General features: G+C 39.1%; 3 protein-coding genes across 5 annotated transcripts in view; 1 reads left to right on the forward strand and 2 right to left on the reverse strand.

Annotated features, from left to right (window-relative positions):
* The window catches only part of PEX1 (peroxisomal biogenesis factor 1), a 73702-nt gene extending 67161 nt beyond the window's left edge, over nt 1–6541 (reverse strand). The window contains exons 1-2 of one of the 2 annotated variants that reach the window (XM_028490004.2): nt 6351–6540; nt 833–976 (exon numbers count right to left, since the gene is read on the reverse strand). In XM_028490004.2, coding sequence (XP_028345805.1) covers nt 833–976; nt 6351–6482 — 276 coding nt within the window. In that variant the 5' untranslated portion in view covers nt 6483–6540. Of the gene's footprint in view, nt 1–832; nt 977–6350 lie in introns of both variants that reach the window. The other variant, XM_007103347.4, reaches the window with a different exon arrangement.
* A 250-nt stretch (nt 6542–6791) lies between these two features.
* On the forward strand, nt 6792–17266 carry RBM48 (RNA binding motif protein 48). Of its 2 annotated transcripts, XM_024130414.3 has the most exons (7): nt 6792–6949; nt 7489–7679; nt 9455–9600; nt 10921–11474; nt 13136–13180; nt 15951–16010; nt 17218–17266. In XM_024130414.3, exons 1-6 carry the CDS (start codon nt 6839–6841, stop codon nt 15996–15998), a joined length of 1095 nt encoding a protein of 364 aa, XP_023986182.1. In that variant the 5' UTR covers nt 6792–6838; the 3' UTR covers nt 15999–16010; nt 17218–17266. The 2 variants fall into 2 exon arrangements, with proteins under 2 accessions (XP_023986182.1, XP_007103412.2); XM_007103350.4 differs by lacking the exon at nt 17218–17266 and having other exon boundaries at nt 15951–17211.
* LOC102993276 (calaxin-like) lies at nt 16183–27069 on the reverse strand. Its single transcript, XM_028490007.2, has 4 exons — nt 26507–27069; nt 18500–18652; nt 17412–17519; nt 16183–16256 (listed from the first exon to the last, which is right to left on the reverse strand). Exons 1-4 carry the CDS (start codon nt 26682–26684, stop codon nt 16183–16185), a joined length of 513 nt encoding a protein of 170 aa, XP_028345808.2. The 5' UTR covers nt 26685–27069.
* Between the last annotated feature and the right edge of the window lie 448 nt (nt 27070–27517).

Below are 27517 nucleotides of genomic sequence, written 5' to 3' on the forward strand. Positions count from 1 at the left end.
GGGTTAGAGAAAGGGAAGAACATTTTCTACTTTCAACTGTAAAACATTTGTACTGAATATGTATTACTTCTGCAGTTTAAAATAGTTAAAACCATAAACTGGTGAATATGATAAAATGAAGAGAAACATGAGTCAGTCCTTAAGCTTTAGAGTTTACAATCTAAGCACATGAAATTCACAGGCAGGATGAAACTGGAAAAATAATAACCCTCTTTTGTAGGACAGATTTTTTTAAATCAAGTATGACCCAGGAAGGTTAGAAAATCTGTCAGAAACAAACAAAATGAAGTAAGTAAAACTCATTAACTCATATAGCAAAAAAAAATTGCACAAAAACAAAATTAAGGAACCTGGAAAGTGAGTACAAAAGTAGAATACAGGGCTTCCCTGGTGGCGCAGTGGTTGAGAGTCCGCCTGCCGATGCAGGGGACAGGGGTTCATGCCCTGGTCTGGGAAGATGCCGCATGCCGCGGAGTGGCTGGGCCCATGAGCCATGGCCGCTGAGCCTGCGCGTCCGGAGCCTGTGCCCCGCACCGGGGGAGGCCACAACAGTGAGAGGCCCGCGTACCACACTCACACACACACACAAAAAATAGCAGAATACAAAATCAACTAGGGACCATGGGAGACTATTAGATAATGACTTAATGGAGTATATGGTAGATAGTGACTTAACAACAGTTATAGTCAACTTGAACATCCTTGATTGGTTATAGTAGCACACAAGTTAGGTGTCATCTTACCACCTTAAAAAATATATCTGAACTTTTATTTCTATTGCTGTATTACATGACATCAGAAGAAAGTCATTGTCATCACATTTTGTGCTTACCTGTTCCCCATTTGAAAGTCCAAGTTTCTGACCAACTTGTCTGCTAATTTCAGCCACATTTTCACCTTGATCACTAAAATGTCTGCCTTCTACCCAGCTCAAGAATGCAGGCTCGTGACCCCAGGCTACTTCTATAGCTTGATTCTATTTATTCAAAAAATAAGAAATGGGGGAGAACAGTTTTGAAAGTTTTTACATGCTTCTCTGGATTCACATAAAAGATAAACTATTATTGCAATCCACACATACAAAAAGAGTTCTATAAATAGTTGATAGCACTCTGTTATATCCACAGTTGTCACAGCATTTTAAAAGCTATAATCTTTTCCAGTACCCAATGATGGTGATGCTATGGGTGAAAGCAATACCCTTATATTCTTATGATGGCATTATTAATTGATTCAACCATTCCAGAATTTACAATGGCAACAGGTAGCCAATGAACTTACATAGCCTTTGACCTTACTTACTTATTGAGAATTAATGATTCAAAGAAAAAGAAAAAAACTACACCAGAACATATCTCTTCAGTATTTTCTATGTGAAAACTTAGGACTCCTCTATAAAAAAAAAAAAAGTTAGGACTGTCTTATATGTCTAGCAATATGGAAATTACTAAATAAGCTGTAAATTTACCATTTTAGTAAAGTATAAGTCAATAAGTAGAAACATGTAATCAATAAAAATGTAATAGTATTTATTTATTAGAAGAGTAACACATGGTAAAAGCACAAAAAGTATAAAAGCATAAAATGTGAGGGCTGGTCCCTGTTCCCAGAGGTAATTACTGTTAATAGCTTCTTATGTACATTCCAGAAATTTTATATTACACAGCTTCTTAAATAATAATTTTTAAAAGTCTTGAACTATGGAAACATAAGTAAAAAAAAGCAAAGTATAAAATTTATTCTTCTTAAGAGCAATTATATAAAATATGAATGTCTGTGCTTAAGGATTAAAAAATGTTTTCTATGATTTAAAAATTACAAACCTATTAAAGAAACCTTGGGAAATATATAAACCTGGAAGGGAAAAAAGGAATTACTGATATTCCCATGTGAATATCAACCATGTTAGCCTATTTCTGGCTAATCCTTTTTTTAAAAATAAATGTATATATTTTTAAATTTATTTTTGGCTGCATTGGGTCTTCGTTGCTGTGCGAGGGCTTTCTCTAGTTGTGGTGAGCGGGGGCCACTCTTCATCGCGGTGTGAGGGCCTCTCACTATCGTGGCCTCTCTTGTTGCGGAGCACAAGCTCCAGACGCGAAGGCTCAGAAGTTGTGGCTCATGGGCTCTAGAGTGCAGGCTCAGTAGTTGTGGTGCACAGGCTTAGCTGCTCCGTGGCATGTGGGATCTTCCCAGACCAGGGCTCGAACCCGTGTCCCTGCATTGGCAGGCAGATTCTTAACCACTGCGCCACCAGGGAAGTCCTTCTTACAATTCTTTACAGAACAGTTCAACCACTCTGGCTGACAAAATCTTTCCACTGAGAACAATGTGATATGGTAGAAAGAGACTCAGATTTGGAGTCAAAGTCCAAAGTTACTAGGTCAGCTTTAACTATGTGAGCTGAGATTATAAGAGTCAAAGTGACCAATCCCCCAAAAACTTTCTACAGGGTTTCATCAGTCATTGACATATAATGCAGATCAATTCCCCTATTTCATATGAAGAAACTTTTAAAACCACAGATGTTAAATAAGGAAATATGCCCTGAAATATCAGAAAGGAGCACCCACCAACTCCCCAGAAAAGGGAAAAATCAACTTCATTAAATATGAAAAATACTTCAATTATTCATTTGGTCAAAAGGTGGTAATCAACCCCATAAAGTCATAATATATGTTCAGTTAGATTCAGTAAACTTTGCAGACTAATGTTCTGAGTTCATTTTTACGTCAAAAATCATTCACTTGGACCACAGAGCCCCTGGGCCCTCAGGTAGAGAGAAGAAAAGGACAGCCCAGAGAGAAAGGAGCCCCTTTTCCAGGAGTTCAATCTAATCAACAAATGACTGACCTGCTTTTGCCCAAACCCATGGTATCCATATCACTTGAAGGGAATTGCTGGGTGAAACCATAGGTTGCAGTGCCTTAGGATCGGCCAGGTCCGAGGCCTGGGTAACACAAAGGAAATGACAAAATGGCTATTTCTGGAGGGTGATTTAGGTTCATTTGGTTGCTCTCAGTGTGGATATGAATCCTTTCCCCTGTTTCAGTAATGGAGACAAAGTAACTGAGTTACAGTAGTGATTCTCAACTGAGGGTGATTTTCTCCCCCAGGAGACATTTGACAATGTCTCCAGATATTTTTGGTCACAACCAGGAGGAAGGGTGTTGCTGGCATCTACTGGGTAGAGGCCAAAGATGCTGCTAAATATCCTACAATACCCAGGACAGTCCCCCACAACAGGAAATTTCCCAGTCTAAAATGTCAATAGTGCCAAGGTTAAGAAATCCTGAGTTAAAGGATCCTCTGGGTACCCAGTCCTGAAACAGGACTTGGATAAACAAAAGAAGACAATACTTAAAACACAGAACAGAATATAACAAGTGAGCTGTGTCACATAAACACTGCAGTGAAGTTTTGAAAAGGAGACAAATGTGGGCAACAGAGAATCTGAAACTACGTGGAGGAGGTAGAATTATGCTGTTTTTAAAAGCATGGAATGAGGAAAAATGCTTTAGGGAAGAATAGCTTGAGTAAGAGTACAGAAGTGGGAAGGAGCTGGGTTATGGAAGAAACAGTGAGGAGGCGAGTGTTGATGATGCAGGTGAGTTACAGACAAGGGCAAATTAACTGCATGGAAGTGGACTGGCCAGCTTCCTCATGCATGAAAGTACAGAAATGAACTAGATACCTAAGGTCTCTTTCACCATCAACATTCTGTGATTCTAGAACAGCGGGTCTCAACTTTTTGTGCATCCAAGTAGCCTTAAGATATTTCTAAAACTACAGATGCCTGAAGCCCACTCCCCAAGATTCTGATTCAGTAGGACTGAGGAAGAACCAGAACATCCGTATTTTTAAAGCCTTTTGCAACATGATAAATACAATTAACACTGCTGCATTAATATATATGAAACTTGTTGAGAGTAAACACTGAGTTCTCATCACAAGGAAAACTTTTTCTACTTCTATAATTTTTTATCTATATGAGATGATGGATGTTCACTAAACATTGTGGTCATCATTTCATGATGCATGTAAGTCAAATCATTATGCTGTACACTTTAAACTTACACAGGGCTGTATGCCAATTATATCTCAAAACTGAAAGAAAAAAAGGTAAATCTGACACAGGCCAGAAAATCATCATTCTGACTCTTTACCCATTACAGTATTATCTGTATTATGTATCCAATGCTTCAGCTGAAGTAAAATAATTCAACCTATTAACTCCCAACTCATGACTTTCTACTTCAACAATTATCTATGCCCCCAACTCAATACTTCTGGGAGGCTATCCTAAATAACCAGAAAATAAAACAATGTTTTATTATATATTATACAACAAAGATATGTTATTTTAAACTTTTATTAAAATATAATTACAGTATCACTTTTTTTTTTTTTTGCGGTACGCGGGCCTCTCACTGTTGTGGCCTCTCCCGTTGCGGGGCACAGGCACCGGACGCGCAGGCTCAGCGGCCATGGCTCACGGGCCCAGCCGCTCCGTGGCATGTGGGATCTTCCCAGATTGGGGCACGAACCCGTGTCCCCTGCATCGGCAGGCGGACTCTCAACCACTGCGCCACCAGGGAAGCCCACAGCATCACTTTTAATGTCTAAAAATTGAATACAATATAAACATTCCATCACAGTGAACAATTAAATTACGGCAAACTTATGACAGAATACTAATTAGCCACTAAAAATGACAATTACCTTTTAACAAAATAAAACACTTATAATAACACTAAGGGAAAATACCAGGATACAAAACTACATATAAGGGTGTGTGTAGGACTCCATTTCTGTTAAAAATAGAGATTAGAAACAAAACTAGAAGATTTGATTCAAACTGTTAACAATAGTTATCTTTAGGTTTGGGGATTACGGGTAACTTTATTTTCTTGTTTATAATTTTCCATGCTTTCCAGATTTCCTATAAAACATGTATTACTTTTCTAATTGGGGAGAAAAGTTGGCCTATTCTGCTGATATAGGCTGGAAAGAAACAACAGTTTGTTCCAAGGCTAAAGGGATTTAAGTTTCAAAAATATATCTATGAATTAATTCCTATAAATACTTATTGAAGGCTAAAAATTTTAAAAATAGATCAAGACCACTAAATTCTTAAATAGTGATGAATGTAACACAGCATCCACATTTAGAGCTACTGTAAGGAAGCAGTCCTATAAACTCATTAGGTGGGGAATGTTTCCTATAAACTCATTAGGTGGAGATCTGAAGGCACTGTGGACAATTTCCATCAAAGCTGACTGAGAGCACAGGGCAGGCAGGATCTACCTGGGATTTGGTGACACAACTAACTCATCTCCTGCCATGAAGGGAGTTCATCAGGGCCAAGACACTACCTACTTTATGGTAAAAGAAATAATGGCAGGATCTGTTGAAATTAACGTGCTTTGAAAGACGGGGCAAATATAATCTAGAAAAGCAGTTACTAAAATGGAAAGGTGGGATATTTGAAATTATTGCAAACTCTTAAATATTTCCTGCAAGGATTAGCCAGTAGTGGGATACTAGGCATCCAGGATTTTCACAGATTTCGAACATTCTATCCTTTTGCCCCCAGAAGCACACTCAAACTCGTAGACCAGGTGCCTCTATTTTAAAATAATGAAAGTAGGGATGTGGTTAGAGCTATGAACTACCACAATCACAATGTTCAGACGGCAACCGAAAGCAGAGGTTCAAGTAATCCTAACTACATACGTCCAAGTATGCATAATCCCACTGCACATTCCCAGCACACCTCAGAGGTGGTCCGAGCAACGGAGAAGGTGGAAGAACCTTCATCTTATTAACCTATCCCGCTCGTGGGACATAGGGCTCAGTCTCTGTTAACCTACAGGGGCTCCACAAACCAAGGCTGCCCCTCCTTCTGGAGGCCCGGGCCACAGCCGTGCAGGCACCTGGAAATCATTGGTAGGAAAAACACTCTTTAAAAATAAAACAAAACCCCAAAAGACAAACCCGACTTCTCAAAAGCTTTTCCACCTGGAGTGAGGAATAGTTGAACGCAGTGGCAGAATACCAGGATGTTTGAAAGCCCAGTTTCACCGAGTAAAAGACCTGGAATGCGGCAAGTTAACTCAAAGGCCCGGGGCTGCACGAGACATGGTATGGTTGCAAATATCGCCCAGACCGGCCCAAAGTCTGGCCTCTGAAGCGGTCGGCGGCCCGGGGAAAGCAGTCCGCGTCCCGCCGCCGGGAGAGGCCTGAGAGGCCGCTGCGTCCCTAATAGACCTGGGTCCCGGCCGACCGCAGACGGCCCACCAGGTGCCTCGACTCGGGGCCGGGAAGCCCGTCCGGGGCAGGCGCGTTACCTGCAGCAGATGCAGCTGGGCCACGAGACGCCGCGGCAAATGGAGGAAGCAGTCGCGAGCGTTGGTGAAGGCCACGGTCACGACCGCCCCGTCACCCCCATCCCCCGCCAGGCGACCGCTGCCCCACATCATCCGCAAGCGCTGTTCCCGCGGCCGCTCACCCAAGCCGACCCGGTCTAATCCGGCAGGCAGAGGACGTCGAAGCCGAAGAAGATCGATCGGCCCCGCCCCTAGCCCCGCCCCTTGCCCTGTCGCGCGTCTGTAGCGGGAGGGGCATGCGAGCCTACTCCGGCTCTCCGGGCCTCTCCGCCGCGCCGCATGGGGGCGGCACATCTTTCACCGAATTCTCGCTCACAGGAAACGATGGCTGACGCTGTTGATTCTTCAGCCAATCTCGGCACGCCTTGACCCATCCCTCTCTCTTATTGGATACACTAGAGGGCAACGAGGCGGATGTTGTCGTCTCTGCGGGGGCCCAAACCGGCAAGATGGCGTCGAGTGGAGGGGAGCTTGGGGGCGTATTCGACCACCATGTCCAAAAGGCTGTGTGCGACTCGCGGGCCAAGTATCGGGAGGGGCGACGGCCTCGCGCTGTCAAGGTAAAGTGATTTTGGTTTCATTCGCTATCCTCAGTAGCTTTATGTGAGCTTTAGCTTCACATGCCTAGCCTACGTAAATAAAATCTTGAAAGGCTGCGGTCACATCCATTCACTGGAGATGAGTGTGAGGAACGCTGGTATTTAGGTACCAGCTATTCTTGTGACCTCTTTAGTCAACTGTTAGAACCTCAGCTCCGTGAAAACAGGCTTGTGTTTTAGTCATTGTATCATCCGCGTTTACACTAGTCCTTGTCACATGGTAAGGCTCAATGATTATGTTAACTCTTTCCTGTCGTATCTACCGAGCCAACTTCTGGAAAACGTGTCGATTGATGGTAGTCTATTAGGTGCTTTAGCTAGAGGCCTTCACACGTAGGGTGAATTCTTTATTCAGAGAGAGGGGCAAATTTTTGATTCTTTATTTTTTGCAGACTCTCTGAACAGAATAGTTCTTGTTTTCAACTTTTTTTTTTTAATAGGAGCAGATTTGTCTTAGGCTTATTTGTGAAATACATTTAATGTGTCTGCATTTCTTTTAGGTATATACAGTCAATTTGGAATCTCGGTACTTATTAATACAAGGAGTTCCTGCAGTGGGAGCGATGAAGGAATTAGTTGAGCGATTTGCTCTATATGGTGCAATTGAACAGTATAATGCTCTAGATGAATACCCAGCAGAAGACTTTACAGAAGTTTATCTTATTAAATTTCTTAATTTACAAAGTGCAAGGTAATAATGCAAGTTAAGCAGTGTCTCATTTTCTGTATTCTCATTGGTATCATTTTGGCCTCTCTCATTCATTCCTGAATTACCCAATAACCTAACATGGCCGTTATTATTTTTCTCCAGTTTTCTTAAGTGTTAGCTTTACCAAAACTCTGTCCATCAGGTCATTCCCATACTTAACAATTTTCTGTCGTGTAGTGTGGTAGATTAAAGATTGGGTTTGGAGTAAGTTTTCAGGTTCCACTGCTTACTAACATCGTGACCTTGGACACGTTATTCAACCCCATTAAACCTGTTTTCATATTCTGTAAAATCCATATGGTAAAAGGATCTACTTATTGAAGTTGTGTGAGGATGAAATGAGATAATCCACGTAAAGGGATTAGCAAATGCCTTCTGTTCAGAATACAATAAACATTAGCCGTTGAGGGACTTCCCTGGCTGTCCAGCGATTAAGACTTCGCCTTCCAGAGCAGGGGGTGCGGGTTCTATCCCTGGTTGGGGAGCTAAGATCCCACATGCCTCCCAGCCAAAAAACCAAAACATAAAACAGAAGCAATATTGTAACAAAGTCAATAAAGACTTTTAAAATGGTTCACATCAAAAAAATCTTAAAAAAAAATTAGCTGTTGAGTTTCTTATTGTTATGCACCAATGTGAATTGACCCCATCTTTTCTATTCTTCTATATATAACATAAACTCTGCTCCAATAAGGCTGAAATGTGAAATGCCTTATCTCTTTTTATGTTGATTCCTATTCTTGTCACTAATACACTCCAAGACCCATCCTTCCGTGGCTATTACAATTCTTATTTTCTTTTCTGTGCTACAAATAACACTTGGGTACCCGGGGTCATGTATTGTTGTCCAGTTGCTCTTATGTATAATCTCACTGCTCTAACCAACTTGGCAGCTCCTCATGGTGAGGGAAGCATATTTTCTCATTGTGCATTCATTCTAAGGAGTTTTTACATCTCCCACACCACCTAGGACAGTAGACCATGCAGTGTGACATCTGGATTTGAATCCTAGCTCCACAAACCAATGTGGGCATGGCCAAGTTATAAATCTCCCCAGGCCTTGGTTTCATCATAAGATTGTTGTAAAGTGTTAATTCAAGTGAAGCATTTAAGCACTTAGGACACTGCCTGGTACGTGGTAAAATCTCAATGAATATTTCTTATCATTTTCCCTGGGCACAGAAGTACTTAATTATTGTAGTAATTCCTGGCCAGTCATAGATGTTTAATAAGTATTTGTTGAATTAATACCATCCTCTCATTTTCTCACTGATTGTTACATATTCAATATTTCCTCCATTACTGAAGGTTTACAATAACAATATTTTTAATGTCTTACATATGAATCCCATTATAGGAAAACATTGTGCTGAAAAGGTTAAATTAGGTATGAGCTAACTCTCAAGAGCCATTTAACTTAACACAGAGAAAAATCTCTATTTCATGACCACAGATTGTGTACCTCAGACCAACCAGCTGGATCCTATATTGGTTAAATGGAATCTCGCTTGTATGGATGACTTAGTTAAAACCTATTAAGACTCTTGGGAGAGGGGAGGAAAGGCTCTAAAAGAGTATGCAGTGGATCAGTAGGGTCAATATCATCCACAAGCAGAGCATCTTAATTCCCAAGCTAGAGAATATATATACACAGCAAAAGCTGGACTTTACTCTTTAGATCAGTGTATTGTATACTAGTTAAGCTTTCATCCTAAGTAAATCTAGATTAGTAAACCATGATACGTATTTCTGTTTAGGATAGCCAAGAGAAAAATGGATGAACAAAGTTTCTTTGGTGGATTGCTTCATGTGTGCTATGCTCCAGAATTTGAGACAGTTGAAGAAACCAGAAAAAAATTACAAGAGAGGAATGCTTATGTAGCAAGAACTACTAAAAATAAAGGTATGGAAAGCCTATTACTAAACAACACCTCCTGTGTGTCAGGCATTTTGCTAGGTTTATCAACATGGAGTTCCCAGTCTAGTGAGAAGACAGACAAGTAAAGGATCACAGTGTTCAATATCTGTATACTACAGGGTTCTTTACAGAATGCTGTGTAATCTGGGCTGGGAAGGGAGAGGTGTTGTTTCATGGAAGACTTCCTAAGGATGAGAGAGGTGGCTGAGTTCTGAAGGGTACATAGACGTTACTCAGATGGGGAGAGGAAGAGATGGAAAGATGGGCCAGAGGAATAAATGAGCATCATGCATTTTAAGGAACAGTGAGTAGTACATGATAACCACAACTCAGCTTCAGTGAGAGATAAGAGAAAAGGAGACAAGAAGTAAAGCCTGAAAAGCCTGTGTCCATGCTGAGGAATTAAGGCTTTGACCAAAAGGCAGTGAGAAACACCTCTGATGTGCAGACCAGTTACAACTGCAAAAAGTGGATAAGTTCCACTTTTGATGAACACCAGCTGGCCAGATGCCCAATTTGCCCATCCAAGTTGCCCTAGACACAAATTCCCAGTGCACGGAATGGAGTCATAGGATCTGGCACATGGACTGTAGAACTAGAGCAGTCAGAATTGGACTAAGATAATGTGTGTGGTCTGAAATCTGAATAGTTCCAGAGGCTCAAATTACCAAATTTCCACCCTTTGGTTAAAAGACAAAGACAGTGTCCAAACAGCTATCAAATATGATGAGTTTGTGGCTGATTGAGTAATGGGCATGTGGCAGTGTGAAGAGAGAAATAAAGTGGAAAACTTACCTGAAATTTTGGCAAGAGCTGTTGTAGACGCTGAACTTTAACCTGTGTGAATAACTAGCTTCAGGAGAACCTGTATGTGTGACCAAAGAAATGATAAAATATGGACCCAGCGTATTGTCTCCTTTAAAAGCTACAAATACAAACTAAGCAGCATGATACATTCATATAGTAAAATACTTTGAAGCCATAAAAAGTTTTCTATGTAATGACATGGAAAAACTCCCCAAGATTTAGAGTTAACTGGAAAGCAGAAAGGTTCAGAGAAATGGGTATTACAGGAGAAAAAGAGGGGTAAGTGGGAGGAAGAAAGGTAAGACATACTGGACAGATAGCCTTTTTAGCTTTTAAACCATGTGAATGTATTCCCTACTCAAGAAGTAAATTTTTTAGGGTAGCGTTAACATCTTAAAGTAAGATTTCTTTTTAAAATTACATGTTTCTGAATGATGAAAACAATAAATGAACCATTTCTGTTTCCCTTTCTCTCACCTTTTAAATTCTAATATAAAGATCATTACATGACAAAGAAGCATAAAGATACAAAAGATTTTAGGCAGGACTTCTATTCGAAGACCTCTGGATTTCCTGCAGCCTCTTTGAACACATCTACTGGGAACTCAGATCTTTGTCTTCCTTATTCTTGTGAGTTGCCTTTGTGCTATTTCTCCCCCAAATGTACATGTTCATCAGGAGAACATGTGGACAGAGCATCAAACTCCTCTCAGGATGGTAGAAACCATGATGAAACACTGGAGCATTGTAACCACTATGACTCTCTGCAGAAAATGCAGATGAAAACTTTGAAAAATTCATTGGCCTTCCCTGGTGCACAGAAGGCTATTACTCCTTCAGAGGCAGTTGACAGATTTATGCCTAGGACAACACAACTGCAGGAGCGGAAAAGAAGAAGAGAAGATGATTGTAAACATGGAACTCTTCTTGAAGCAAGCACAAGTAGTAATGAGGTTATGATTGGCCCTCAGTTACCAGACATTCCTAAAGTGGACATGCATGATGACTCATTGAATACAACAGCGAATTTAATTCGGAATAAACTTAAAGAGGTAAGATCATTTAAAAAATAAAAAACCGTTTTAAGAGACGATTTGGTTACAGGACTAACAACTGAATGGAGATTTATTTTTGGGAACTACAATATTATCATTCTTGTTTTTTTCATTTTTACTTTTTAGATGTGTTTCCTACAATTCTCTATTGAAGTACAATAACTGAATTTGACTCACAGATATGTATTTGCTTTGATACCTTTAATCCTTGCTTTAAACATATTTTATATCACTCTAAGTAGAAAATATAAAAGCAGTAGTTTTAGCCAGTTAGATCAATCTGTGAGAATGGATCCCAGGCCCTCCCTTTTTTAAAAGCTCTCCAGATAGTTCTAATATGAGCCAACATAGAGAACTACTGCATTGAGGGAAAATTATTACAATTTATTTCTCAAGTTCAAAATTACAAATTACATAAAATTCAAATGCTTATTTTGCTTCTTTGATACAGATAGCCGTAGAAGAAGGTGAGATTTCTAAGGATTAGGCCTTAAGGTCTGAATTTTAATTTTAATTTTCTTAAATAGTTTAGAGCTAGATTTTTCTACGTAGGTAGCAATTTTTTAATGTTATTTACATAACCATTTTCCATTTTCTAAGCAGAAATAAAAGAAAGTTAACATTTGAGTTAGCGTTTGAAAAATACCTTATCGTGGGGCAAGCCTTTCAGAAATCATAATCTGCTGGAGAAACACCATTCTCTTATACTTGAACTCAGGTTCAGAAAGTGCTTTTCACATAGTTGTACATATATTTTACAATGTAATTAAGAGGCTAAGGTAGATTCTTTTATGTACCTTTTTTTAACCTCAAAATTATTATCCAGTTGAGGATGAGGAATTGTTTTATAATAATAAAAATCCATGGACACAATTTTTATGCTTAAGCCTCTTTAAAAATTTTTTTGCTTGTACTGGCACCCTTCCTTCAGATACAACTAAACTGAGACATAGATACAGATACATAGCTATCTTAGCCAGAGCTGGCTGTATTTTCAAGAAAAAAAGAGTTAGGTCCAAATCCTAGATATAGAAATAGTAGAAAACTACTATTGAAAATGAGAAACAAACAAAAAAAGGAGAAACACTAAATACAGTTTACTGCAGTTTCTAATAATTTTCCATTTTAAGTGAAGACTGTCTTACTGTGCTTTAACTTATACTGTCTACGTTGTTCTGATGTATTTGATTTCATTTTTCCCCTAAGAAATGGAGGATTCCAGCATTTTCTGCGTATTTCTTTAAATTTTTCATCCCCCATACCCACTGGAGCCTCAGTGTCTCTAAATATATCAGATATTATCAGTGTTTCAAGTTATGCATAACCAGGGTATCTATCTGTATTTATAAAATTACAAGTGACTTCATCATAAAATAACAGATCTATAAAGGAATGTTAAAGTAGAGCATATGTTTACTTTTCTCCCCTCAAAATTTCTTTCTTGTTAAATGGCTTTAGAAATTTTACTCCCATCAATGTTTGGACAGAAAACTTTGCTCTGTGCCTAGATCGTAGGCTGCACCTTGAACTTGGGCTAACTGCCTTAAATGTGATGGCAAGGATTAAACTACTGGATGTATATCCTACCTATTCTAATGGTTTATTACTCTTGTACTATAAAAATTATAGTGTTGGTGGTTCTCTTTTTTTTAAACTAGGTAATTTCATCTGTGCCAAAGCCTCTAAAGGACAAGCTGGAATATGTAAGTGGAAGTCATCCTTTAAAACAAAGAAGAAGAATATAAATTGTCTGCAGTAAACTAATATTTTTAAAGGCCTATTTATTTTTAGGCTGTCATTTTAATTCTTAAAGAGATTTTACTGCTGGTATTTTTTTAGTGCACTCCTCTTTGTAATTTCATTCAATCTACTTGTCTCATATAGTTTCATCTTTTAAAATTAGTTTATCATGGACAAAATACATGCCAGCCAATTATGTCCCTTAAAAAAACTAAAACTTTTCCAGAAGTTCCACTCAGTGACTTTGGTTACATCTTATTGGCTAGAACTGGGCCCGTGGCTGTTCCTCATAGGGGAGTCTAGAATGTTGAATGTTTGGGTTTCCAACTTCTGTGGTTGAGGAAGCAAGAGAAAAAGAGGGTTGTGAATGGCTGATTCACAATATTTGCCCCCAAATCTAAGGTGGCTGGTTAACTTAACAAATTAATTAATTAGTTTATCATTACTTATCATAGATGTTATTTTGATCCATACTTAATATTGCAGAAATCATTCTCATTATCTCTCACACTGCAATCACTATATGTAAATTAATTGAAGCAAATATAGAAACTTTACAATATAAATATAGGCAACCAGGATCTGTTTCTGAATTTAATAATTTTGAGTAATTCACATTCAAAAACTAGAAGTCAGGATGTGTTGGAACGCCAGGGCTTCAAAATCAAGACAATTCTATAAAGCAAAAAAGTTAAACTATTAGAACAAAGCTAAAATTAGAAGCTTATATGCTTTAGTTAATTCAAAGAGTAATTTACTTGATCTATGGCAGAAACAAATCAGTATTTGTAAATGCTAGACTTTTACCACTACTTTTATTAGCACATCCACATTTTTTTTTCCTGGCAGTGGATCACATAATTGGAAATCCAAGTATGTCCAGGCTGTTTCCATTTTTTTTTTTACTGATAACTATAACCTGAGGAGGCCCATACCAAATGGTGTCTGTTTTTCTCCCTGTCCTTAAGGGCCTCTTGCTTAATGGACTGAATTTGAATATAAAGGTTAGGAAGTTCCACCTTCATTTATGACTTACTGATTCAAACTTGCTAGGAAGGCACTTAGTTGTGGATGGTATTAAAAGAAGCTGCAGGCAAGGTGTCTATCTGGCTCTACCTCCTTGTGAGGTAATTAGATATATAGTTGACCTTTGAACAACGCGGGGTTAGGGTTGCTGACCCTCCACACAGTCAAAAATCCACATATAGCTTTACAGTCTGCCCTCCATATCTGCTGTTTTGTATCCTCAGATTCAACCAACCATGGATTATGCAGTACTGTAGTATGTATTTATTGAAAAAGAAATCCACATACAAGTGGACCCTCACAGTTCGAACCTGTGTTGTTCAAGGGTCAACTATACTTTTTGCTGCACTCTCAGTTAAAAAAATACATTAGTCACCTCAGCACACAGTTGGAAAAAGCAAGTTTCTCTCTGCATCAGGCTTCTCAGATTTTAGGGTGCTGTGAATCTCCACCTTGTGGTCTTATTAAAATGCAGACTGATGGTGGTGGCAGAGGCTGGTGGGTGGCAGAAATTGGGAGTTGTTTAATGGGTACAGAGTTTCAGTTGTGCAAGATGAGAAGAGTTCTCGAGATTGGTTGCACAATAGCATGAATGTACTTAACACTACTGAACTGTACACATAAAATTGGTTAAGGAGGTAAATGTTATGATAGGTGTATTTTACCACAATACAGCAGAAATTAGCACAACATTGTAAATCAACTATACTTCAATTTAAAAAAAAATTTCTCTGATAGCCCTAAAGGGAGGAGCTGCTAAGTGGGTTCTGTGTTCTTGAGTGGATTCCTGATCTGTGACTGTGTGAAGGCCAGCCCTCCTTGTCCCTGCCAGCATACATAAAATTTGACCATAATGACAGAAAAAATAAACCTTTCTTGTGTCAAGCGCTTAAAAAAAAAAACAACTCTGATTCAGCTGGTTTGAGGTGAGATCCGAGATTCTGCATTTCTCCCAAGTTCCTCGGTGATACCGTTGTGGCTGGTACACAGACTACACTTTGAGTAGTAAGGCTCTAGATAACTGGCTTACAGATGAACTCTTGGGGAGCAGCTGAAGAACCATTGGTGTTCCATCTGAACCTAAGTAGTTACTCCAATCCAGTCCATTATTCTGAACTCTTTCACCCATCAGGTTCCCAGACAAAATTAAAATGTGAGAATAAACGACAACGGGACAGTTAGATGAGCTGAGATAGCTAAGGATAGCTTAACAGTATGCAAATTCATCCACAAAATCACCATCTAAATTACTGCAGAGAATAACAAGTTTCTTCCTATATCACGTGTGCAAAGCACAGTTGGTCAAAGGAAGAATTAAGAAAGGAAATGTTAATGAGTGAAATTAATTATCAGGCTGACTCTTCTGGCTCAGAAAACCTTTGTCATATTCATACTCGAAAATCCTTCATGAGCACAAATAAAATAAAGTACTATACGTGTCCAAAATTTTAAACAATTTATTGTCATTGCTTGACAACAAACAAGAGAAAGAGATCAAGTTTTCTCCTAGCAGGTTATGGTGGGTACTTGCTGAATCCATTCTGTATTTGCTGTTCTATCCCTTAGGCCAATATACCTCAGGTTTTTTGGGGGAAAATATTAACATACAGGAAATTAGGAATTGTGTATGGCTATGGTGGTTACAAGCTCAAAAAAGGTCTTGAATATAATTAAATAGTCACTACTGTCTTGGGTCCCAAATGTTAGGATGGGGCCGAGATCTTCATGGTTGCCCGAACTTCAGTAGTGTGTTGAAGTCCTACAGAGGTAAGTGTCTAGCAAGTATTTCTTTTCTGATCCTTTGAAATTTTCCCTCAACCAGTTTGGCTGCTGGTACTGTACCTTTGCTTCTGGTAAACATGGTCCAAACACTGCCAACAAAAGTTTATCTTCTTTCACTGCTTTTTCAAAGTCTGCAAAAGATACCTTGCCATCGCTGTCATAATCCTAGAGAGGAGATAATTCCTTGATAAATGATAGAGTAGTTTTTAATTTTGCATGGAAAATAACTGTCTAGAATAAAAGATTTTACGAAGTCAAACTGTAAGTTCACACTTCTGTAGGCACTACTTACACAAATCAAAAGGTGCTAATTTATGGAGGCCACTTACTTTGTTCCTGTTAGTCTAATAGGCATACCTGGTATGAACTGAATGTTTGTCTCTCCCCACCTCCCAAGTTCATGTCTTAAAGCTCTAACCCCTGCAATATGATGATATTTGGAGGTGGGGGACTTCAGGAGGTAAATTAGATTTAGATGAGGTCATGAAGGTAGGGCCCCATCATGTTATTAGTGTCTTTGTGAGTAGAGAAAGACCAAAGCTCCCTCTCTCTGCCATGTGAGGACACATTGAGGAGGTGGCTGTCAGCAAGGCAGGAAGAGAGCCCTCAGTGAGGAAGTGAATCTGCTGGCACCTTAATCTTGGACATCCCAGTTTCTAGAATTGTGAGAAATAAATTCCAGTTGTCTAAGCCAGCCAGTCTATGATATTTTGTTACAGCAGCCCAAGCAGGCTAAGATACCTGAATTACCTTGGACATATAAAACCCTGTCCCTGGGGCTTCCCCGGTGGCGCGGTGGTTGGGAATCTGCCTGCCAACGCAGGGGACACGGGTTCGAGCCCTGGTCCGGGAGGATCCCACATGCCGTGGAGCAACTAAGTCTGTGCACCACAGTTACTGAGCCTGGGCTCTAGAGCCCACCAGCCACAACTACTGAGCCCGTGTGTCACAACTGAAGCCCACGTGCCTAGAGCCCGTGCCCCGCAACAAAGAGAGACCACCGCAATGAGAAACCCGCGTACAACAGTGAAGAGTGGCCCCCGCTCGGCACAACTAGAGAAAGCCAGCGAGCAGCAACGAAGACCCAACGCAGCCATACATACATACATACATACATACATAATAAATAGATTAAATACAAAATTGACAATATATATTACTAAGTTAATAACATGGAAATCTTACACTTCAGCTTTTCTTCAAAAGTCCCTCAATGGGCTTCCCTGGTGGCGCAGTGGTTGAGAGTCCGCCTGCCGATGCAGGGGACACGGGTTCGTGCACCGGTCCGAGAAGATCCCGCATGCCGCGGGGCGGCTGGGCCCGTGCGCCATGGCCGCTGAGCCTGCGCGTCTGGAGCCTGTGCTCCGCAACGGGAGAGGCCACAACAGTGAGAGGCCCGCGTAGAAAAAGTGCCTCGAAGAAACACTGATAATCCTTTAACACACTCTTTCACATTTATGTAGTTACCATTGTCTTTGTCAAATGCAAAAAATACTGAAGGAAAAAGAACGTGTAAGTGTATTGTAATTTATAGCTATTTTATAATTCAAGAGTATTATGAAGAGATTTAAAAAATCTTTCCTCCCTAAATGAGGGGAAAAAAAGTTTTTGACACAATGTTTCTTGAAAGAGTCAGAATTACTGGAAATGTATTTCCAACGGATTTTTATAGAAAGAAGCCATTCTTCTCCATGGTCAATTACGAGCTTCACTTGTGATGTTTTGTACAGTTACTATCAGCAAAAAAAAGACCAACAGTAGAGATAATCAATGTGATAATTTTTATTCTAAAAAGAGTGGCAAAATCCTGTTCTAAAGAATTTGTATAATACCTAAAGATAAATTACCAAAATAACACATTATTTTTAAAATTACCAGTGAAATCTTACAATTATCCTATAAAATATTATTGACTTTTGGGGGTGATGGATATATTAATTATTTTCATTATGGTTATGGTTTCAATGGTGTATACATATATCAAGACATATCAAATTGAAAACTAAAAATCTGTTAGTGAAACTGACTGGATCATATTAAATTTCCTATTCTGAAAATAAAATTGTTTCTTTGATTTTTTTCAATATAATGAGCAATTTTCATTTTTTTTTGTGCTGAAGAAGTAAATAATTTACATATCTACACAGCATATGACTCCAAAGACAACTGAAACCACAAGCTTATCTTTTTAAAAAAACCAATACTGCTAGCTTATTTAGGTCATTACTGGTTCTTTCTCAAAGTGGTATAGCTATGAAATATGAAATTCTGAGTGAGTTTATATTAAAAACCATCCTCAATCAAATCAAATTTACTGTTTTAAATTGGTAGCACTACCAGAATTGTCTAATTTTGGTATTAAAAAATGCAAAGTCTTTGGTGAAAACTTGCCATGTATTAACATATATATATAAATAAATATATACATATTTGCTATCTCAGCTTGGCCCATGTCAGTCTTCATGACTTCTTACCCCTATTCATTAGCATATCATCAGTCATTCCAAATATGCTGTGCAGGATGGCTCGAAATGTGTTACGATCTAGTCTAGTGTTATCAAGTCTTACATCAGCTCTTTCCACCAAGCTGTGAAAAATTCTTAGACACTCTACTTCACTTTTTTTTACTGTAAAATGAAAATACAAATAAATACAACTTAGATTTAACCATTGAGTTCTCCAACCCAATTAAATATATTTTACTAAGCTATTTTGTTCCTATGATTCTAGATGGCACACACACACAAAAAAGTGTGACAGGGATTTCCTTGGTGGCGCAGTGGTTAAGAATCCGCCTGCCAATGCAGGGGACACCGGTTTGATCCCTGCTCTGGAAAGATCCCACATGCTGAAGAGCAACTAAGCCTCGCGCCACAACTACTGAGCCCGTGTGCCACAACTACTGAAGCCCACGCACCTAGAGCTCGTGCTCCCCAACAAGAGAAGCCACTGCAATGAGAAGCCCGCGCACTGCAACGGAGTAGGACCTGCTCACCACAGCTAGAGAAAGCCCGCGCAGCAATGAAGATCCAACACAGCAAAAAAAAAAAAAAAAAAAAAAAAAAAAAAAAAAAAAAAGTATAACATGGACTTGCTACTTAAGAGCTCACACAATCAAGACAGGCTTTACTCAGAACTCTCATAAGACAGTATATAAATAATAAATTATATGGTATAACACTCACCACTATAGACATATAAAGAGGAATCAGTATGGGAAAGAAGAGTTGTGCTTTTTTCATGGGAGTAGACTTCGAAATGGGCCTTGAAGAATGCATAGTATTTATACAGGAAGGAATGTATTGAAGGTGATAAAGAAGTGGAGACTTCCAGGAAGAGGAATAACATGAGTAAAGGAAAGAGGAAGAATTGGGGTTGAGGTAGAACATGTTTTATTGGGAGCACAGCAAGTTGGGAAGAAGTGAAAAGCAAGATTGAAGAGGACAGGCTGATGGTAGAGGGCCTTGAATACCTAGTCAGAGGATTAACATTTATTTTACTGGAGCAGGGCTTCTCATGGTGTCATCTTTGGACTCTCTGCGTCAAAATATCCCCCCTCACGGCTTGTTAAATACTTGTTAAATATGCAGATTATCAGGCCTTGTCCCAGACCTTCTAAATCAGAATTGCTAACAGTGGGCCCAGGGGTTAGCTTTGAAACAAGAGCTCAGCTGATTCTTCTATGCTCTAAGGGCTGAGGAGTGGTTTAAGAAAACACATCTGGTGAAGTTGTATTGAAGGGGAAAACTGGAAGCATAGAAGCCAGGCTTGGAGTGATAGGGCTTTGGCTAGGGAGGTGGATATGAAGTCAGTCGGAAAGAAGGTAGGGAGCCTGAGATGCTGAAGCAGCACACAGTGATTCTAATGCACTGTCAGGGCTGAAAACTAAGGGATTAGGCTTCGTGGCTTGGCTAGACTTAAGTATCTGGGTTCCACTTCCATTTCTTATCCTATATAGCTGACTTAGGACAATTCAGCTTGTTTATGCCTCAAGTCCTCACCTATAAAATTTGTGTATTATCCTAGATGATCTCTGAGATTCCTTCAGGTTCTAAAAGTCTGATTCTATGAATTATTTGAGAGAACTAAAGAGTTAGGAGGGAAAGCTGGTTACTATTACTATTTTTTCTCTTCCTTTTCCTCCCTCCCTTTTGTTTTTTGACAGGGGGGCGGTGGGGGCAAAGACATATTTTTAGATTTTTTCTTTGAGATGATTTCAAGTTACCCATCCGAAACCAATGAGAACCCCTAGCAAATACGCAGTTTACATTAGGGTTTCTAATGTGGTCAGAGAATGACTTGACTCTTAGGGTAATGGTTGATAAATCTATAGAATAAGCGATTACAAAGGTACCTAGTAGTATTATTTTATTAACTGAATTAGATTCTCAGGCTTCACACATAGCTCCAAATTGGACATAAAGGTCATTTTTATCAATCGAATAAGCATTTATTAAGGGCCTGCCATGAACCAGGCAATGAATACACCATTGTTCCTGCCCTCAAAGTTATTACACTTTGGTCAAGAGATAAAGTGCAATTAAGTATCACAAACAGTAGGCTTGATGGTGTTTGGTAGTGACCCAAAGAAAGGCATCATCAACAGGGGGGAGGCGATAAGAGATTAAGAAGGGGCTCCAGGAAGAGGTGTCACTTGAGCTAAAGCCATCAAAGGAGTAAGCATTTGCTACAGGAGGCAGCTTGAAGGCAGGGAGGCATGTTGGGAGAGCCACAAAGTTTGGTGTGGCCAGGTGGCAGAATTTTGACTTTATGAGGGGCTTACTGAAAAATTTTGGCTGGCAAGTTAACAGGATCAGATTTGCATTTAAGGAAGATCACTTTGGCAGTAGATTCTTGAAACTACCTTATGAATGGTGAATCCAGATGTGACAGGTTGTATTTTCCCAAAGACGATTTTAACAATCTATCCCATCTCATATGCTCTTCTTATCATAGACTTTTGATACCCCTCCTTTAGAAAGATGGGGTTTGTGTCTCCTTCACTTGAAACTAGGATTTTTGACCATTTTAACCAAGAGTATGGTGAAAATAAAGCAATGTGACTTTTCAAGACTTGGTCATAGAAGGGGGTGCTCTGAGGACAAAAACTTGGAAAGTGGTTTTTTTTTTCTTTTATGGAATATGAAGAAAAAAGAACCTCAGGTGTGGACACACTGTATGGAGTGCACAGTATATTAATGCTTCCCTGAAACTAGTCCTGCTCAACTCTGACGGAGAATCAACATCTGAGTGCAACAGCATTGTGAAGATGGATCGCCGAAGAAAGCGAGGTTTCAGAGTCAGCAGCTGCTCTGAGTCAAATACTGACAAGTCATCGAACAAAACAATCAAGGATTTTAAACACAATCTGCAGAAGCTAGTAAATTTTTCTGAGTTTTATCCATACAGCTCACATTTCATTATATCTAAAGACCTTACACATGTGGTCAAGGAACCACAGTAAATGATACTTGAGAAACTGTGGGTAATGAGAATGGTGTTGATATGTTACTAGAGATTGGCCCAGGTTATTTATTAAAATTTTTAGTTTGGAATAATTTTAATTTACATAAGAGATGCAATAGTAGGGTTCTTCGCTGTTTCTCCCTGTTAACATCTTATGTTAACACCATAACCATGGTGCATTTGTCAAAACTAAAACACTAACGTTGGCACATTATTATTAACTAAATGTACAGATTTTACCAGTTTTTCCACTAATGTCCCTTTTTTGTTCTAGGATCCTATCCAGGATCCATTTGGTTGTCATGTCTCCATCAACCTGTGAGTTTTCAGTCTTAATCCTTTTTATGACCTTGACATTTTTTATTTTGCATAAGTTCCCCAATTTAGGTTTGCCTAACGTTTTCCTCATGATTAGACTGTGTTTCGGGGAAGAAAACTACAAGTGCTGTTCTTGTCATGTATCACGAGATACACCGTATTATCAATAACATGACCTATCACTGCTGATAACCTCGATCACTCGGTTAAGTGAGTCTACAGGTTTCTCCACTGAATATATTGATACTACTTTCCCTTTCCATAATCTATTCTTTAGAAGCCAGTCTCTCAAGGTAAAGCGAATTAAGCTCCAATTCTTAGGAAAGGAGTATTTATACTATTAATTTATTCTAAGGAAGATTTGTCTGTTTTCCATTTATTTATTCAATTCTTTCAGTACGCAGTCACATATATTTATTTTAGACCAATACTGTGCTACTAATTTTGCTGCCCAAATTGTTTCAGCTTTGGCCATTGGGAGTTTTCAAGTTGACTCCTCTTTCACATACCCTCATCCTTTTGCTTTTGCAACACTGCCTTGCTTTCTGGCACTACTTGCCAGGCTCATCTTGTATTATCCCTGTGTGAGATAACAGGAAAAAAAATCGGTCTCTGCCCTTGGTTCCTGGCACAGAGCTCCTAAATCCCTTAGCCATTTCCTTGTTGATAGCAATGTCTTTTGTTCTAATGCGGTGACTGTTGGTTGTTCCTGGACGGGAGCTGGTCACCAGAAAAACCAAGCTATATTCAAAAGCTTGGAACTTTTAGTCCTGCCCCCACCCCTTCTCCAAAGGGGGGGTGGAAATTGAGTTAATGATCTATCATGCCTATGTGATAAAGCCTCCATAAAAATCCCCAAAGAATGGGGTTGGGGGAGCTTCTGCGTTGGTGACCACACAAAGGTGCCTGGAGAGAGCCTGGAAACTATACCCCTTACCACATACCTTGCCCTGTGCGTCTCTTCCATCTGGCTATTCCCAATTACATCCTTTTATAATAAATCGGTAATCTAGAGAGTAAACTGCTTTCCTGAGTTCCGTAAGCTGCCCCACCAAACTAACTGAACACAAGGAGGGGGTCGTGGGAACCTCTGATTGATAGCCAGGTGGTCAGAAGCACAGGTAACAACCTGGAGTTGTGATTGGCATCTGGTGAGGAGCAGTCTCATAGGACTGAACTCCTAACCTGTAGAATCTGACGCTCTCCAGGTAGTGTCAGAATTGAGTTAAATTGTAGGGACACCCAGCTAATGTCACAGAGAACTGTTTGCTGGGAGAAACCTCCACACAGTTGGAGAACTGTGAGTACGGTAGTAGTGTTAAAGAAAAGCAGGAGTAGTGTAGGTTTTTCCTTTGTGCTCTGTTCAGCTATTTTTTCAAGGAAATCTGGTTCTTTTATTAGAGTTTGGTATTTAGAAACCAAGGTCTAGTCACTGGGTATGCTAATCACTATTGGAGTGCTAATATTTCTAAGCCTGTTTAGTAGACATAGCTAGGAAATATGTATGTACACTAACCTACGTATGCACACATCGTGGCCCATGTTAGGTTTCACAAATACAGAAAAAGCCAAATACTGGACTAGTGGGCCCTTAGGTGGTCCTGGGCTGAGTCCTAAAAGAGATGATCAGTTGTATTAAAAACTCATGAGCTCTCAGAAAAGACAGGCTCATGAATTCACAAGGTCACATCATACTACATTTAACTATTTCCTCCACTTGATAAGAATGGATCAGAGAAATGCAGTTCACAAAATACTTGGGATTTTAGCAAAATCTTATTCTTATGTTAATATCTATTCAGTAACCAGTAGTGCCTAGTACAGTGGAAGGCTCTCGATACATGTTTGCTAAATAAATGATAAGCAATCACTTGTAAACTGGAGAAGCTAAGGAACACGCTGGATGAGTCAAGCTCCAGAGTAACCTTGAGATGCCAAAATGATCAGTTGAATCAAACCACATGAAATCACTAGGAATAATTTTAAAATTCTTCGCTTATCTTTAAAAAAGTTCGTTAATGTATGTAAGTATAAAAATGACAATCTGTGTGAAAAAGACTGGGTCAATTCCCAACTCACCATCAATCAAACTGGGACTGACATTTGGCTGACAGAATTGAAGTTTCAAGCGGAAAAGACAATTCTGATCAGGACCCTCAAACTTCAGTGTCTAAGAACAAACAGAGCTAACAATCTGGACGCCTGGCCCCACTTCCAGAGATTTTTTTTTTTTTTTTTTTTTACTATACTAAGGGTGGTACTCTGGAATCTACATCTTCAGTATAAACCTTTAGGTGATTCTGAGGGTGGAGATACTCCTACCATATTACAAATAAGAGGTACATGGCCAGTGTCAACTACAGAATTTGTGGGCCCAATGCAAAATGAAAATGCAGGCCCCTTATTTAAAACATTAATTTTAAGTCAGTGTTAGCAGAGCATTAAACTAAGCATGGGGCCCTATGAGAACACATAGGTTACACACACCGTGAAGCCATGTACTATACCCTGAGGTAATTATCTGCCTCTCCCACCAGATTAGGGCTATTATTCGGAAAAGGAAATAGATTTATTTGCATGACTCCAGAGCAGCATTGTCTAATAGAACTTTCTGAGATGATGGAAATATTCTCTATCTGTGCTGTCCAATTTGGTAGCCACAACCCACATGTGGCTGCTAAGCCCTGAAAAATGGCTTGTGTGACCAAAACTGGATTTTAAGTTCTACCTAATTTTAATCTACATTTAAATAGTCAAATGTAGCTACTGGACTGAGGATAAACCGGCTGAGGATCTGAGAGGAGAGTATGCAATGGTAGTGGCTTGGACTGAAAGAGGTCAGGTGGCACATGAGGGACTAACAAGAAGCTCTAAAGCAAAGCCCAGGAAAAATCACTTCAACTTTCTGCCACATAGAGCAATTATTAGAACTTTGTACACCAAGAGAAATAAAGACAGTCCCTTCTTGAGAAGGTCAAGGCAGCACTAGCTTTTTAGTCCTTCCCTCTCCTACCCATTAATAACCAAATTCTAGTCATGAGAGGACCAGTGTCTATCCTGGTCTCAACTGGAAGGACTCAAGAACTAAACTGAACAAATTTTAATTGTCCCCTTACTATGGGAAAGCACTGTACAGAAAGACCATGAGGGACTATAATGCTGATCAGTAGGATTAATTTGAAAAATAAAGACCGAGTGCAGACTCTGCATCAGACTAGCTTGGCCTCAACGAGAAAAGTCCACTGTTAGCTTTACACAAACAATCTAAGATGAGGTTTCCTCACCTGAAAACATGGATAACATCCCCTACCTCACTGGGTTTGTTCTGAGTATAACGATGATGAACATAAACCATTTTGCACTGTCTTGCCAATGAAGAGCTCAATAAACATCAGCTGTTAGAAATCTAGTAATCTGGCTATACTGGTGAATAGCTATGTTTCAGTATTTAGGGCCTGAACTTTCAACAATAACTTAAGAATCAGTTAAGTGTCAAAAACTTTGGAAAAAGAAAGGAATGCAACTTATTCCTTTTTTCAAACAGCTGTAAGTTATCTTCTTTGTAGAAGACTATAAGGGATATCGGTCTGATCAAGTATTACATACTCATATCTACAGACTATTTCAGAAACTGCTTTCAAATAACAACGGTATTAAACACACATATGGGTAGCAGACACAGCTAAAAATAATTTCATTAGGATGGGGAGAGGAGTCAGATTTTTAAAGCATGCAAAATTTCCTTTTGAATGTTATAAAACTCAGGCTGTTAAGAAAGTAGCACATGACAGCAGGCATTTCTTACTATATTCAATATTGGCTAAATCTGCCGGATGGATTTTAAAGGGTAATATAACAGCAGGATGGGAAAACAGGGCCCAGAAGTGCCTGAGGAGCTTAGATCATTTAAAATCCAACTGAGAAAAGAAAAAACTGAATTATGTCCACAATGAGATTCTCAGACAAGGTGGTGTCTATCCTGCCAAGGTCACACAATGGAAAACGGAAGCACCCAATAATGAGGCTGTAAAGCCGGCTGAAATAAAAGTAATTTACTTAATGTATAAAAACAAATTCTTAGAATTATCAGTCAGGATTGCTTGTGGCCAGGCTTGAGAAACAAAAATTCACAAGATTACTTTTTAAGGTCTGGCAGGGCAAGAAATCCTAAAAAAAATCTGTTAAATTAGCTTAGTTTTAATAAACACTTGCCATGTGCAAAAGCACCATGATATTTCTTCAACATTTAAAGTATCTTATGTATCTCTATCAATAGTGTGAAGTACAGCAATCATCTGCCTCTGTGGCTTTTGTGCCAGAGAACTCAGGGAAGTTGTCAAAGTATACCTTTATACTTTGAAATCTCTGGTTAAATTTCAGACCATTAATAAAATCAGTACTTGGTTGGCTGATAATCCTTTAGCATTTATGATGTCATGTAAATTCTCAAGCTAGTCTTCCCACGTATGCAATATATTTTAGGACACCTGATGATTAAAATATTTTCAGTGTAAGCACAGGGATAATCATTCACTTGCTATTTTTTTTTTAATGGCCAAAATATTAGATAGAAAATAGAGCAACTCTACTTCTGGGGTTACAAAGCACTTGTTACGGTCCAACTAGTATGTCTACCAACGTTTCTATTTGATTGAATGATATGTTCAGGCAGTGTTGGATATTTGGTTAGTACTTACAGCTCTTGACAGTATTACTGATGGATTCCACCAGTTTCTTCAGAACCTTCTGGTCCATGTCAAGTGTGGCTTCAACACAATGCAGACTTCTCAGATAGCCTAGTTCCAAGCCTGGGCATCCTGGGTTGCCACTGATTCCACAGTGCACCACTCCATACCCAGCACAGAACGTGACCATGGCAACATTCCAGCAACCAAACCCAGAAGGTTCTCAAGTAATTGGAAAAATATGCAACAATGATTGTTACCACTCAGTATAAATGCAGTGATTTCATTAATGATGTGATCTGAAATATTACAGCAATTCCAACATTTATCTCTTCTTTGGGGCTAAACACCATTTAAAGTGGTATTTGATATTATTGCCACTTATATTTCTTGAGCACAAATTCTAGAGTTGAAAATGTTTACGGATGAACACATAATAACTAAGTAAGATTATAAAGACCTGATCCTTTAAGTAGAAATAAAATAACTTCCCAGGCTACAAAGAGCTCCTTCAAAGGTTATAACCTCCTTTGAAAACTCTAACCAAGCACCTTCTCATAATAATAAGCAAACAGAGGCCTCAATCTGGGAGCTTCTAGAGAAACGTAAAACCCCTCACTTTTACCCCTCCAACTTATCTGACTGACTGGTTAGGAAAACATGGTATGATTATGCCAAAGCTGGGCAAGATGGCAACTGTTCTCATGTCCATTGTCAAATCCTGGTATAAAGAACAAATATTTTCTTGTGTTATGTCTGCTGGCCTTCACTGTGGCAAGGCAAAAAAAAAGTAATAAAATGATTTTTAGGATTTAGGACACTGTATTCTTACTAAATTTTAAATAACACATAAAAACAAATTTTAAAATAAGGCAAATACAACTGGGAAACAAAACAAAACAAAGTTTCCCCAAATGTTTAAGGAAATACCAAACGTTCATAGATTTTAAGTTGAAAACTGACTATTTTTAATAACTGTTCTTAGTGGCTAGTCTATTGTTCTCTGTAAAATTAAAGAAAATT

Source organism: Physeter macrocephalus, chromosome 5 (assembly GCF_002837175.3).
Source record: "Physeter macrocephalus isolate SW-GA chromosome 5, ASM283717v5, whole genome shotgun sequence".
Taxonomy (NCBI): domain Eukaryota; kingdom Metazoa; phylum Chordata; class Mammalia; order Artiodactyla; family Physeteridae; genus Physeter; species Physeter macrocephalus.